This window comes from Leptonychotes weddellii, chromosome 1, assembly GCF_054177405.1.
Source record: "Leptonychotes weddellii isolate Sample4059 chromosome 1, ASM5417740v2, whole genome shotgun sequence".
NCBI lineage: Eukaryota > Metazoa > Chordata > Mammalia > Carnivora > Phocidae > Leptonychotes > Leptonychotes weddellii.
The window spans coordinates 11,964,319-11,977,052 of record NC_138369.1 but is presented as its reverse complement, the minus strand read 5'-3'; the positions used below and the strand labels follow the sequence as shown (position 1 = coordinate 11,977,052).

Here is a 12,734-nt window from a genome sequence, read left to right as displayed (position 1 = left end):
GCGCCTGGGTGGCTCAGTTGGTTAAGTGACTGCCTTCGGCTCAGGTCATGATCCTGGAGTCCCGGGATCGAGTCCCGCATCGGGCTCCCTGCTCAGCAGGGAGTCTGCTTCTCCCTCTGACCCTCCTCCCTCTCATGCTCTCTGTCTCTCATTCTCTCTCTCTCAAATAAATAAATAAAATCTTTAAAAAAAAAAAAAAATCCCACTCGTGTGAATTGCCTATTCAAATGAATGAATAAAATTTCTTTTAAAAGCAGTTTCCTAAAAAGTGACACCAAAAATATCACTTCTAAGGGCGCCTGGGTGGCTCAGTCGGTTGAGCGACTGCCTTCGGCTCGGGTCATGATCCTGGAGTCCCAGGATCGAGTCCCGCATCGGGCTCCCTGCTCAGCGGGGAGTCTGCTTCTCCCTCTGACCCTCCTCCCTCTCGTGCTCTCTGTCTCTCATTCTCTCTCGCAAATAAATAAATAAAATCTTAAAAAAAAAAAAAAAAATATCACTTCTAAAAATAAGCATTAGAGATAAACATCTATTTTTAAGTTTAAGCTGTATAAGGAAAGATTTTTTAGCCTCCAGAGAATCTGGTACAAAAAAGCTCAATCACAAGCATCAGCATCACCACCTTCTTAATCTTTGGCTTTCCTTGGGTTCTCCTCCTCTCCTCATTCTCAGATGTTCATACATTTTTTTTTTCTTTTATGAGGGCAATGGTTGTTTATGGAAAAAAGCCCTCCCGTTATCACTAGTGATACCCTGGATCCTTCCATGGTCCTTGTCTTTAGGATTTCTATTCTTCCACCACAAGCTGGGAGCACATGGTACTTTACAGCAACAGCTGCCGAGCTCCACCAGGTGTCAGGCACTCTACTATCTCACTAAATGCTCTAGAAAACCTACAATCACATTCTCCTCATCCCCAATTTGGAGACCATAAATAGGAGGCTCAGAAGTTAGGAAATCCTGCCTAAGGCTAGTGACAGATTAAAATCTGCACCCAGGTCTGATTCCAAATACTGCCTTCTTTCCCACCCCACCCCTGCCATGGAGGCAGACATCAGAACACTAGGACCAGAGTCACCCTGGGGGTCACTGCCTGCAAGGGATTCTAGCGTATCTGGGTATCATCTGTGCAGAGTCTCTCCATGATTAACAAAATGAGATCAAACTGACTTAGGATTGAAGAACTGCTTCAGACCACCTACCTTAAGCGTTTCAGCATGAATTTTATTCAGCTGAGAAACTTCTTGCCGCTTGTAGGCTTTTGTTGCTTCCAAAAGGTTTTCAAGATTAAGGTTTGCTTTTTGCAAGGACTGAAGCTCTGATTCCAATTCTAGCTGCTTTTTCCTAAGGGATATTTAAAAATTGAGTATTTCAGGCAATAAATAATGTCATACACTTGTAGAGTACAGTTTATACTCTCACATAACTTGATATTTATCTCTCTAAATCTGAGAGATTCTCAGATTATTACCCTCAATTGACAGTTGGGTAATATATGGCTATGAGAATGAACTACAGTTTAAAGTATTTGACTAATAAATGGTAGAGCTCCAATTCAAAAGCCCTAATAGTCCATGATGATACCACACGTGGTATGTTATTTTTAAAATAAACACTTTCTGGGGTGCCTGGGTGACTGTCAATTGAGCGTCCAACTCTTGGTTTCAGCTGAGGTCATGATCTCAGTCGTGAGATCGAGCCCCGAATCGGGCTCCGTGCTCAGCGGGGAGTGCTTGGGATTCTCTCTCTCCTTGTGCCCCTTACCCCCATGTGCGCTCTGTTTCTCTCTAAAATAAATAAATCTTTTAAAAATTTTTAAAAAATAAACACTTCTTTATATTTTAGGATAGCATTAATCTTAGTTATACTATGAATGTGGCTTATCTTTGTTTGTTACACAAGGAACATAAAGAACAAACCTGTAATTTCTAAAAATCCTGATTTGATTCATAACACCGTTGATTTAAATTTGCTAAACAGATACAGGTGTATCCGTGAAAACATCTGTATCATCTAGTTCATTAAATATATTAAGGAGCTTTCTCTTCTTGTCCAAACAAGGTAGTTGCTATATGAGAATTAATATTTAACGTAAAATGCTCAATCAAATTGTCAGTGTTAAACGCTAAAACAAGATGCTGAAATAGGTAAGCATGAATGTGTATTTACACTTTACCTCGTTAGTTCTTTGAATTCTTCATATTCTTGCTTTGAGTTATTCAGCTCTGTCTGAATTTGCAGGAGTTGTGCTTTCAACTTCTCAGTGTTCACTAATGAACATGGCTCCTTTGGAGCTTTAGGAGAAAATCCCTGTTGAGCTGGTAATAAGGAAACAACATGGTCTTTGAAAGAAATAACAGAACACGTTTTCTAAGGTCTCGGTCACATATCAATTTTGAAGCAAAGATTGGAAAGTGGACCCTAAGAAACAAGAGCCTGTAGCTCAGCGGAGACAAAGACACAATGCAGTGTGTCAACGAGTGCTGGAAGCTGTTTCTGAGAAGCTGAGAAGCCCCAGGATGTAGGGGCACATTGAAGGCAACACCTTTTCCATCAGGAGAAAGAGCAAACCATGAAGCACAGCACACGTCAGGCTGGTGAAACGTCAACAGGCCAATACTGCAGAAATCCATGCGAACAGCTAAAGCGAACAGTCAATAAATTATTCAGGAAAGGAACCAAAGAGCAAAAGCAGCAAGTTGAAAGAGCTTGGGATCATCTAACTGGTGGGAAATATGTTCAGGGATTGCTTAGAGGACCGGATATGTTGAAGAGAGTTCTGATGAGTTCCACTGTGGGAATGCATCATGTAAAAGTTGTTTAGAGAATGATCTTTGTTTAGAAGATGGTGGGTTATATGCAACTGATGAATCACTGAACTCCACCTCTGAAACTAATAATATACTATATGTTAGTTGAATTTAAATAAAATAAAACTTAAAAAATTAATTAAAAAAAAAAAGATGATGGGATCAAGAAATGACTATTAGTATCCTTCCAAGGTAGTAAGTCAAGGAATTATAAATGGCCAACAAAATATAGAGCACTGTTGGGAAAAATAGCTGAAATAATACACAAAACCCGATCTTAACTTTGCATCTAAAATCAGTCTCTCAAAAAAAAAATAAATAAATAAAATAAAATCAGTCTCTCCACAATCAAATTTTATTTTTATTGAGACATAACAGAATGGAAGAAGGCTTGCAAAATGAAAATTTAAAATGGGCACAAACAGGCTTCGTTACGATTGCAGAGTGAGATTAGAGTGTTCTCAATTTCTCTCTGAAATGACAAAGGCTGAGACAGAATCTGATAAAAGCCCGTGAAAATATTCACTTTGAGAGTGGGGCAAACACAGACTTCGTTGCCAAATCCCAAGGCATTAACACCCATAGCTGCCCAGCATGTAAGTGAGATTCGGTACCAACTAAACCACTTTTCACAGAGCAAAAGCAGACAGAAATAATGTAGAACTAACAGTGTATGCTGGCCAGTGTATAACTAACAGGGTATAACCAGCACCCACGACTTTAGGACGCAAGCACCGAGCTGGCATCAGGAGTCTGACCTACAGACGCCTCTCACACTGTACAGACCTTAGCCAGGCAGGTAAACATCTCCACTTGATATTCATCGTGTTGATTAGTTAAGCACTTTTCATGTCAAATAGTTAAAACAGGAAAATTTCATTTAATAAAAATTAAAAATATCTAAATCAAACTTTTAGCAACAAAACAGAACCATAACAGGTGTTTTTTTTTTCTTTTTTCTTTTTTTTAAAGATTTTATTTAAGGGGTGCCTGGGTGGCTCAGTCGTTAAGCGTCTGCCTTCCGCTCAGGTCATGATCCCAGGACCCTGGGATCGAGCCCCGTGTCGGGCTCCCTGCTTGGCGGGAAGCCTGCTTCTCCCTCTCCCACTCCCTCTGCTTGTGTTCCCTCTGTCTCTGTCTCTCTCACACTTTCACTGATATGTCTCTTAGCCTACGTAACTCACTACTACAAGATTTATGAGAAAAAAGTTTAGAAAATACCTTTTGGTAACATAAAAGCGTAAGTATGTAATAAGAAATTAGCACACCAGGGGGCGCCTGAGTGGCTCAGTCGATTAAGCATCTGCCTTCAGCTCAGGTCATGATCCCAGAGTCCTGGAATCTAGCCCTGCATCGGCCTCCCTGCTCAGAGGGAAGCCTGCTTCTCCCTCTCCCTCTGCCACTCCCCCTGCTTGTGCTCTCTCTCTGTGAAATAAATAAATAAAATCTTAAAAAAAAATAAAAATAAAAAAAGAAATTACCACACCAGTTCTGGAGGCCAAAATGAAGACCCTACCAGCGAGGCAATAAAAATGCCCTTTCAAACAGTGCCCTTCCCCCCCCCCCCAGAAGGCATGCAGACAATAATCATTTCTTACCCTTGTCCTTTTTCTCTGTGCCAGATAGTTCAGAGAAAGCTTTTTCTAGTACGGCAATGGTCTGGGCGTCCATTTCTTGGGCTCTTTTCACAGGCTCTAATAATCTCAATCTTCTGTTCTCCTCCCGGAGGGAATGGTTTTCCATAGCATACTTTGCAACTCTGGGGTGGTGCTCTATCTGTGACATAGAAGAATTACAGGCTTACAGACAGACAGACAGACATTTCCTCAATAACCAGTCTTGCTGCCGAGCCATCGGGAAACACTAGGAACACCGCCCACACTGCTGGCAGTGGCCAGCTGCAAGGGCTGTGGAAAGCAACCTGGCATTTGTGACCACACTGACTACGTGCATAGCCTACGACGCCATTATTCTGCGTCTGGGTCTGTGCCTTGAAATTTTCACCCGGGCGTGGGCTTGTGAGGAGAGAAGTGCAAGGGTGTACACTGCGGCCAACTCTTCACGCAATGGGGGCTGTTGACATTAACACGCTGTAAAGAATAAGGAAACGCTCTATTGACCAGGATGGAACACCCTCCAAGAGATATTAAGTGAAAAGGACAGCAGAGAAGTATGTATGGTAAGTTGACTTTTGTGTTGAAAAGGAGTAAAAGTAAAAATATCCATATTAGTTTGAATATGCATTAAAAAGCCTCAGAAAGATACAAAAGCCAGAAACAGATTTTCTTTGTTTTGTTTTGTTTTTTTTAATGATGTGCCTGTATTAACTACCCATCCTCCCCAGGGAAAAGGAAAACCAGCAACAAGAAATTGGAAGGACCCCAATGTAAAGAGACTGCTGATTCAGACAACCACAACTGCCCACCGGGACAAGGGACAAGGGACACTTGCCTGCTGGGTGGGGCGCTAATGCAGCATCTCACAGCTCCTCCCACCCCCCTTCATTTCACCATCTTGGAAAATGGGGGAAAAGGAGTTGTGCAATCATACACGTCAGCTAAATTCATTCAAAACACTTTCCGCTGTATTAACTCACATGAATTTGGTGACAAATTTATATTTACCTTGAACCTTCCTTCTTTTTAGAAATACTGCAAATGTCATACACTCACCTGTTCCCGCAGAGTTTGGATCTCATCCCTTAATTCCGACAACAAGCGATCCTGCTCTGCAGGCAGAAAACTTCCCCGGGATTCCTTGTGGAGCTTCTCCAGGCGCATTATTTGATCCTCTCGGAATTTCACAATCATTTTATTAGATTGAATAAATTTTTCTTTTTTGAGGGTGAGGTCTTCTAATTGGGTAACTTTTTCTACCAGAGACTTAAGAAATTCATAATTTGGTTAAACATGAAAAGTAATTCAGCCTCCCTGAATTTCCACAAACCAAGCAATAAACACTAACTTGACACTTAATCTCAAGGGCAAAATTAGATTTTCCAGTTTTTCTTTGTTTTCTTTATATACTTGTGCCCTTTATTTCACTCAGAAAGATACCACGGAGCAAAAGCCTAAAATATCTGGAATCCCCTTTATACCAACTCGGTTTCCTACCTTCTTTTCCTGTTCGGATTTCTTAAAGAACAACATCGCCTCTTGGAAATACTTCATATAATTAGTCTCATCTTTGTCTGTAATTGATCCAGTAAGAAAGAAAAGGAAATGGAAAAAAAATGTTTCTCTCTCAAATTTTTGGACCAAGAATTAAGCTAAAACAGCCTCTGAGTGACTGCTCTCAATCAATCTAAAAGAATCAGACTGTCGTCCCCAGATCACAGATTTCAAATCAATCAAATCTACATATTAGCAATTCTTTGAAGAAAAATAAGTTCTTTTATCCTGTTTAATAAACATACACATGTTACATATGACTGAATCTTGGAAGTGGATCTAAATGAAATTAGTATCTCTTTTTAGCATTTGTGAGGAATGAACTACTCAAAATTATTTCTCCTCCTCCTTCCCATCATACCCGCAGATATGATACATATGGTAACTGTATCTGATTACAAAGTATGGGCATCCCTCCTTTCATTGTGCTTTGCTTTATCATGCTTTGCAGATACTGCATTCTTTACCAGTTGAGAGTTTGTGGCAACCCTGCATTGAGCACGTCTATTGGTACCATTGTTACAATAGCATTTGCTCACTTTGCGCCTGTCTCTGTGTCACATTCTGGTAATTCTTGCAACATTTCAACATTTTTCAGTATTATTATTGTATTTGTTACGGTGATCTGTCTGTGATCAGTGATCTTTGACATTACCATTGTTATTATTTTGGGCACCACAAACCATGCCCATATAAGATGGTGAACTTAATCAATAAATGTGTTTTCTGACTGCTAGACTGCCTGGCTCTTCTCATCTCTCTCCCTCTCCTAGGCCTCCCTCTTCCGAGACACAAAAATATGGAAATTAGGCCCTTTAATAACCCTACAATAGCTTCTAAGTGTTCAAGTGAAAAAACAGTCGCCCATATCTCCCTTTAAGCCAAAAGCTAGAAATGATTAAGCTTAGTGAGGAAGGCATGCCAAAAGCCGAGACAGGTTGAAAGCTAGGCCTCTTGCACCAAACAGCTAGCCAGGTTGTGAATGTGAAGGAAAAGTTCTTGAAGGAAATGAAAAGTGTTACTCCAATGAACACATGAATGGTAAGAAAGCAAAAAAGCCTTATTGCTGATAGGGAGAAACTTTTAAGGGTCTAGATAGAAGATCAAACCAGCCACAACATTTCCTTAAGCCAAAGCCTAGTCCAGAACTTTAAAGCCCTGACTCTCTTCAATTCTGTGAAAGCTCAGAGAGGTGAGGAAGCTGCAGAAGGAAAGTCTGAAGCCAGCAGAGGTTGGTTCATGAGGTTTAAGGAAAGAAGCCGTCTCCCTAACATCAAAGTACAAGGTGAAGCAGGAGGTGCTAATGGAGAAGCTACAGCAAGGGATCTAGAAAATAATTCACGAAGGTGGCTACACTTAACAACAGGTTTTCAATGTGGATGAAACCACCTTTTACCGGAGGAAGATGCCATCCAGGACTTTCATAGCTAGACAGAAGTAATGCCTGGCTTCAAAGCTTTAAAAGACAGGCTGACTCTCTTGTTGAGGGCTAAAGCAGCTGGTGACTACAAGTTGAAGCCAGTGTTCATTTACCACTCTGAATATCCTAGGGCCCTTAAGAATTAGGCTAAATGAAAAAAAAAAAATCAACTTTAATTCTACTGAATGAAAAAAAAAAAAGAATTATGCTAAATCGACTCTGCCTATGCCCTAGAAATGGAACAACAAAGCCTAGATGACAGCACACCTGTTGAACATGGCTTACTGAATATTTTAAGGCCACTGTTGAGATGTACTGCTCAGGAAAAAGATTCCTTTCAAAATATGACTGCTCATTGGCAATACAACTGGTCACCCAAGAGCTCTGATGGAAATGTATGAGATACATGTTTTCACGCCTGCTAACACAACATCCATTCTGCAGCCCATGGATCAAGAAGTCCTTTTGACTTTCAAGTCTTATTATTTAAGAAAAGCATTTCATAAGGCTATAGCTGCATAGATGGTGATTCCTCTGATGGATCTGGGCAAAGTCAATTGAAAATCTGGAAACGATTCACCATTCTAGATGCCATTAAGAATAATAGTGATTATGGGAAGAGGTTAAAATGTCAACATGAACTGGAGTTTGGATGGATTCCAGCCCTCATGGAGGACTTCGAGGGATTCAAGATTTCAGTGGAGGGAGTAACCGCAGATGTGGTGAAAACAGCACAAGAACTAGAATCAGAAGTGGAACCTGAGGTTGGGACTTAATTGCTCCAATCTCATGATAAAACTTAAACAGATGAGAAGTTGCTTCTAATGGATGAACAAAGAACATGGGTTTCTTGAGCTAGAATCTACTCCTGGTGAAGATGCTGTGAAGACTGTTGAAATGACCACAAAGAATTTAGTGTATCACATAAACTTAGTTGACAAAGCAGCAGCAGGGTTTGAGAGGACTGGCTCTAATTTTGAAAGAAGTTCTACTGTGGGTAAAGTGCTGTCAAACAGCATCTCATGCTACAGAGAAATCATTCAGGAAAGGAAGAGCCAATCAATGCAGCAAACTTCAGACTTCAAACTTCAGCCCTCAGCGGCCACAACCCTGCTCAGCCAGCAGCCATCAACATGGCAGCAAGACCCTCCACCAGCAAAAAGATTACAATTTGCTGAAAGCTCAGATGATGGTTACCATTTTTTAGCAATTAAGTATTTTTTAATTAAGAACGTACGTTGTGTTTTTAGACATAACACAGTATAGTGTAAACATAACTTTTATATGCTCTGGGAAACCACAAAATTCACCTGACTGGCTTTATTGCAATGGTCTGGAACCGAACCTACAGTATCTCTGAGATATGTCTGTACCATGTTCCCATGTAGGTAAAACAAATACACTTGTTCAAAAATGTGAGTAGCTTTACTGTATTGTGCCTGTCAGCAGAGGGTTCTCAAACTAATATCCGCATGTGGTCTTCCTCAGGATAAAGGACATTGTGTTCGTCTTACCTTTGGCCAGAAAGCTTTCCGGTAGTAACTGCCCTGAAGTAAACTGGGCCAGCTGTTCTTTGAGCCTCTTCACTTCAGCTTGGAGCTGGCTTACATTTCCTTGGGTGTCTTCATTTACCACTGCCTGTTCAAAAATTTTTTAACAAGCGTTAAAAGAATATTCTTCAGTCATACAATCTTGTGTTTTATTTGTTTATAGGATCTGGAATGACAAACACCAAACAAAACTGCACTTTCATCCCACAAACAGTCACAAGGCCCCTAGAATCACAGTGTGCTGGGGTGGGGAGGAAGCCTCCCTTCCCTGTGTCTCATAGCTATAGCCAGGGACTCTCCCCCCTCACCACCCCTCCTATATGCTCCCACTTAGGGCCCCACCCTATTGGGCTGGGTCACCCAGGGATCTGGATGTTCATCTAACATTGCCTTCTTCTTGGGACAGCCCCACCCCCATGGAGAAGAGCAAAAGCTCTTCCTCTCTGGAAGGAGTATCCCCTCCCCTCTGTCTTGGCCCACTTAGCTGCAGAGTTGGCCTGAGCTCCATCAGCTTAGCAGAAACCACCTTCTCCAAAGGAATCCAACCCTATATTTCCTAACAGCCCTCCTGGAGAGAGGAGTTGGTTGGATAGCTCTATTTCTGTTTTATTAACCACACTCAAATGTTATTTTAAAGGAATGGCTCTTGAAGAAATTATCTTAAAGAAATGATTTCTTTAAGACAACTTTTTTTTTTATTAAAGATTTTATTCATTTATTTGAGAGAGAGAGAGAGAGCACAAGTGAGTGTACAAGCAGGGGGAGCTGCAGGCAGAGGGAGAAGCAGGGAGCCTGAGGGACTCCACCCCAGGACCCTGGGATCATGACTTGAGCCAAAGGCGATGCTTAACTGACTGAGCCACCCAGGCACCCCTCTTTAAGACAACTTCTAAGAGGTTCAAAAGGCCCATAAAACCGGGGCGCCTGGGTGGCTCAGTTGTTAAGCGTCTGCCTTCGGCTCAGGTCATGATCCCAGGGTCCTGGAATCGAGCCCCGCATCGGGCTCCCTGCTCGGCGGGAGGCCTGCTTCTCCCTCTCCCACTCCCCCCTGCTGTGTTCCCTCTCTCACTGTGTATCTCGCTGTCAAATAAATAAATTAATTAATTAATTTAAAAAGCCCATAAAACCTACAGGGTGATAATAAGAGCCAACAGTTGACTACCAATCAGATCAAAGGGACCCAGTTGTGAAATACCCAATATCCTAAAGAGGGAGAAAAACTCTCTGACACAGTCCCAAGGTCCCCGTATTCGTCTTAAGCTAGATCTGCCCATTGGGAAAGATCTAAATAGCACATCCTTAAACGAGTCCCAGATATCCTAGTCACTTTCCACCGGTAGGCTGCAGTATTGGACTTACCATTGTTAATAACTAGTATTAAGGCTCCTCCTGGTTTTATCGTTTGATGTATTCAGAAGTCATTTCTAGTTGCTTCTGATGCTTATGGCCAGTCTCATTTCAAGGCACTCCTGTACATTCTGACATCACTGCTACATCAGTGACATCATAATCCTAATTATCCCTGCAGTCCTCCACTATCCAAAAACTTCTAGTAAGTCCCAAGAGATAGGGTCAGGAAGCTCTAGGGATTTTTCCTCCATATATTACGAATACCCCACCACAGGGTCATAATCCAATAAAATGAATCAACAACTAGACCTATACTCTTCTGACTTACCCACGAGAAGAGGCAACATGGACCTCTTTACTCTTACATGCTAAGATGATCAGGGAGTCTACCTGGGGGGTAGAAATGACCAACTTTTCCTTTGAAAGAAAGAGGAAAGTAATCTGTCAATTCATGGCACTGTGATTCTTTTGTCTAGAACCAAAGTGGCCTCCAACCTTTCCAAAAGAAGTGGGGGACCCCTGCTCCAGGGGCTGGCAAACAGCTGCCTGCTCATGGACCAAATACGGCCTGCCATCTGTTTTTGTAAGGAGAGCTGCACTGGAACACAGCCACGCCCTCATGTCTGCGTACTGCCGACGGCTACTTTCTCACCACCAAGGCAGAGCTCAGTATAGCTGGGACAGACACTACACAGTCCAAGAAGCCTCAAATATTTACCTTTACAGAAAAACTTCTCTGACCACTGGTGTACACCAATATCAAGGAAGCTTCTTATATATAAGAAAAATGGGGAATCCTTGGAGGTATAGACAACTTAAAAGACAAAGCTTGTCAACATCAAACTATCTTCATAGTGAAGCCCCACCATACATAGACACACACACACACAGCTCTGTTAGCAATGGTTTAGGTAAATAAATTTAGTCTCCAACCCAGTTAGAAAGGAAAAACTCTGCCTTCCTTTAAGAAAAATCGAGCCAAACAATACCAACCATAAGACCTAATCTAGATCTCAAATTACTTGAGCGATACAGAAGGCTAGGAAAGATGAAACAGAAATCTTGCTTAGAATTAAGCTTTCACAGAGTGTTAATATTAGGGCAATCACAAGCTTAAGTATTTTTCTAATTTACTTAGTTGTACCCAGTATTTTACCTTTTTTTTTCTCTTTAAAGATTTTATTTATTTATTTGACAGAGACAGACACAGAGAAAGAGGGAACACAAGCAGGGGGAGTGGGAGAGGGAGAAGCAGGCTTCCACGGAGCAGGGAGCCCGATGCAGGGCTCGATCCCAGGACCCTGGGATCATGACCTGAGCCGAAGGCAGACGCACAACGACTGAGCCACCCAGGTGCCCTAGTATTTTACCTTATTTTTAATCAGCTTGGCTCTCTGAGCAAAATTAAGTGTTGATAGGGTTTCCCCAAAACACCTGGATCCAGGATGAACATTTGCGATTATGGCTGTTTTGGCATTGCCTCCAAGGGAATCCTGTTTAATGATACGAATGGTATGCATTTTCAGGGGAGAAACCACAAGATCTTTGTTAAGCCAAGAAAATGGATATTCTTACCACTAAAGCTGAGAGATTACATGACTGTCAACCATAGTGAGCATAACCCAAAAAAGGGCCCAGGAAGCCAATGGTCTACTTTACCCGAAGTAAGAAGGTAAGTTTGGAGTCTCTGTAGCAAACGTGCCTCTGTTTTCCATTACCCACGTCGACAAGCGCAGTAATCACTTGGCCCAGGCAGCTCAACGACCGGTTTATGTTACCTGCCTCCTAAGGGGAGAAAGAAAAAAAATTGAGATGCACTGGTTTCATTTTAGTATTCTGAATTAAAATATGCCTAGCAGTGAATTTTGAATGGAAAGTCGAGTCATGGACAATATTACTAAGGATAATTGACTTTTCAGCAGATGTCCTCAACTGTCCCTAACCTTTTCCTATTTGACACACATTGCAATTTTAGTATTCAGAGACAAACACAGAAATTATGTGAAGGAAAAAAAAAAAAAGCCACCTCATGATTCTAAGAGTTTTAAATTGACCTATAGGTAGGGATAAAAGCTAGAAAAGAACAGAGAAAAAAAGGTTGGAGTAGTGCATTAATAGGCTTATTTTTCAATCCTTTTATGTTAAAATGTTTGCTACATTAAAATAGTGTGATAACTAATAACCTACACCACATCCTACAAAGTGATTAATGAACTTATTACAAGAGATTTTTCAGTCTAATTCTGTGAAGTATAATAAGACCCTTTTAAAAAGTGGTTTGGGGAGGGAAAAATGTTGGGGTTGAATATGTTACGCTGGATTTTTATTGTAGTTATCATACTTCAATAACTGGGTCTGCAGTGGTGGGAGTACAGAAGAAAGAGAGAGAGTGCATATTCTCAAGCAAGATGCGCTGAGTTCAAGTGCAGCTGTC

At 41.4% G+C, this 12,734-nt stretch overlaps 1 protein-coding gene across 1 annotated transcript in view; it reads right to left on the bottom strand.

Annotated features, from left to right (window-relative positions):
• Nucleotides 1-12,734, bottom strand: part of KIF15 (kinesin family member 15) — a 65,963-nt gene that overhangs the window by 28,668 nt on the left and 24,561 nt on the right. Inside the window, exons 9-16 of the mRNA XM_006742112.3 lie at nucleotides 11,960-12,085; nucleotides 11,671-11,793; nucleotides 8,915-9,038; nucleotides 5,924-6,000; nucleotides 5,483-5,692; nucleotides 4,409-4,586; nucleotides 2,177-2,318; nucleotides 1,203-1,344 (exon numbers count right to left, since the gene is read on the bottom strand). Coding sequence (XP_006742175.1) covers nucleotides 1,203-1,344; nucleotides 2,177-2,318; nucleotides 4,409-4,586; nucleotides 5,483-5,692; nucleotides 5,924-6,000; nucleotides 8,915-9,038; nucleotides 11,671-11,793; nucleotides 11,960-12,085 — 1,122 coding nt within the window. The remainder of the gene's footprint in view (nucleotides 1-1,202; nucleotides 1,345-2,176; nucleotides 2,319-4,408; nucleotides 4,587-5,482; nucleotides 5,693-5,923; nucleotides 6,001-8,914; nucleotides 9,039-11,670; nucleotides 11,794-11,959; nucleotides 12,086-12,734) is intronic.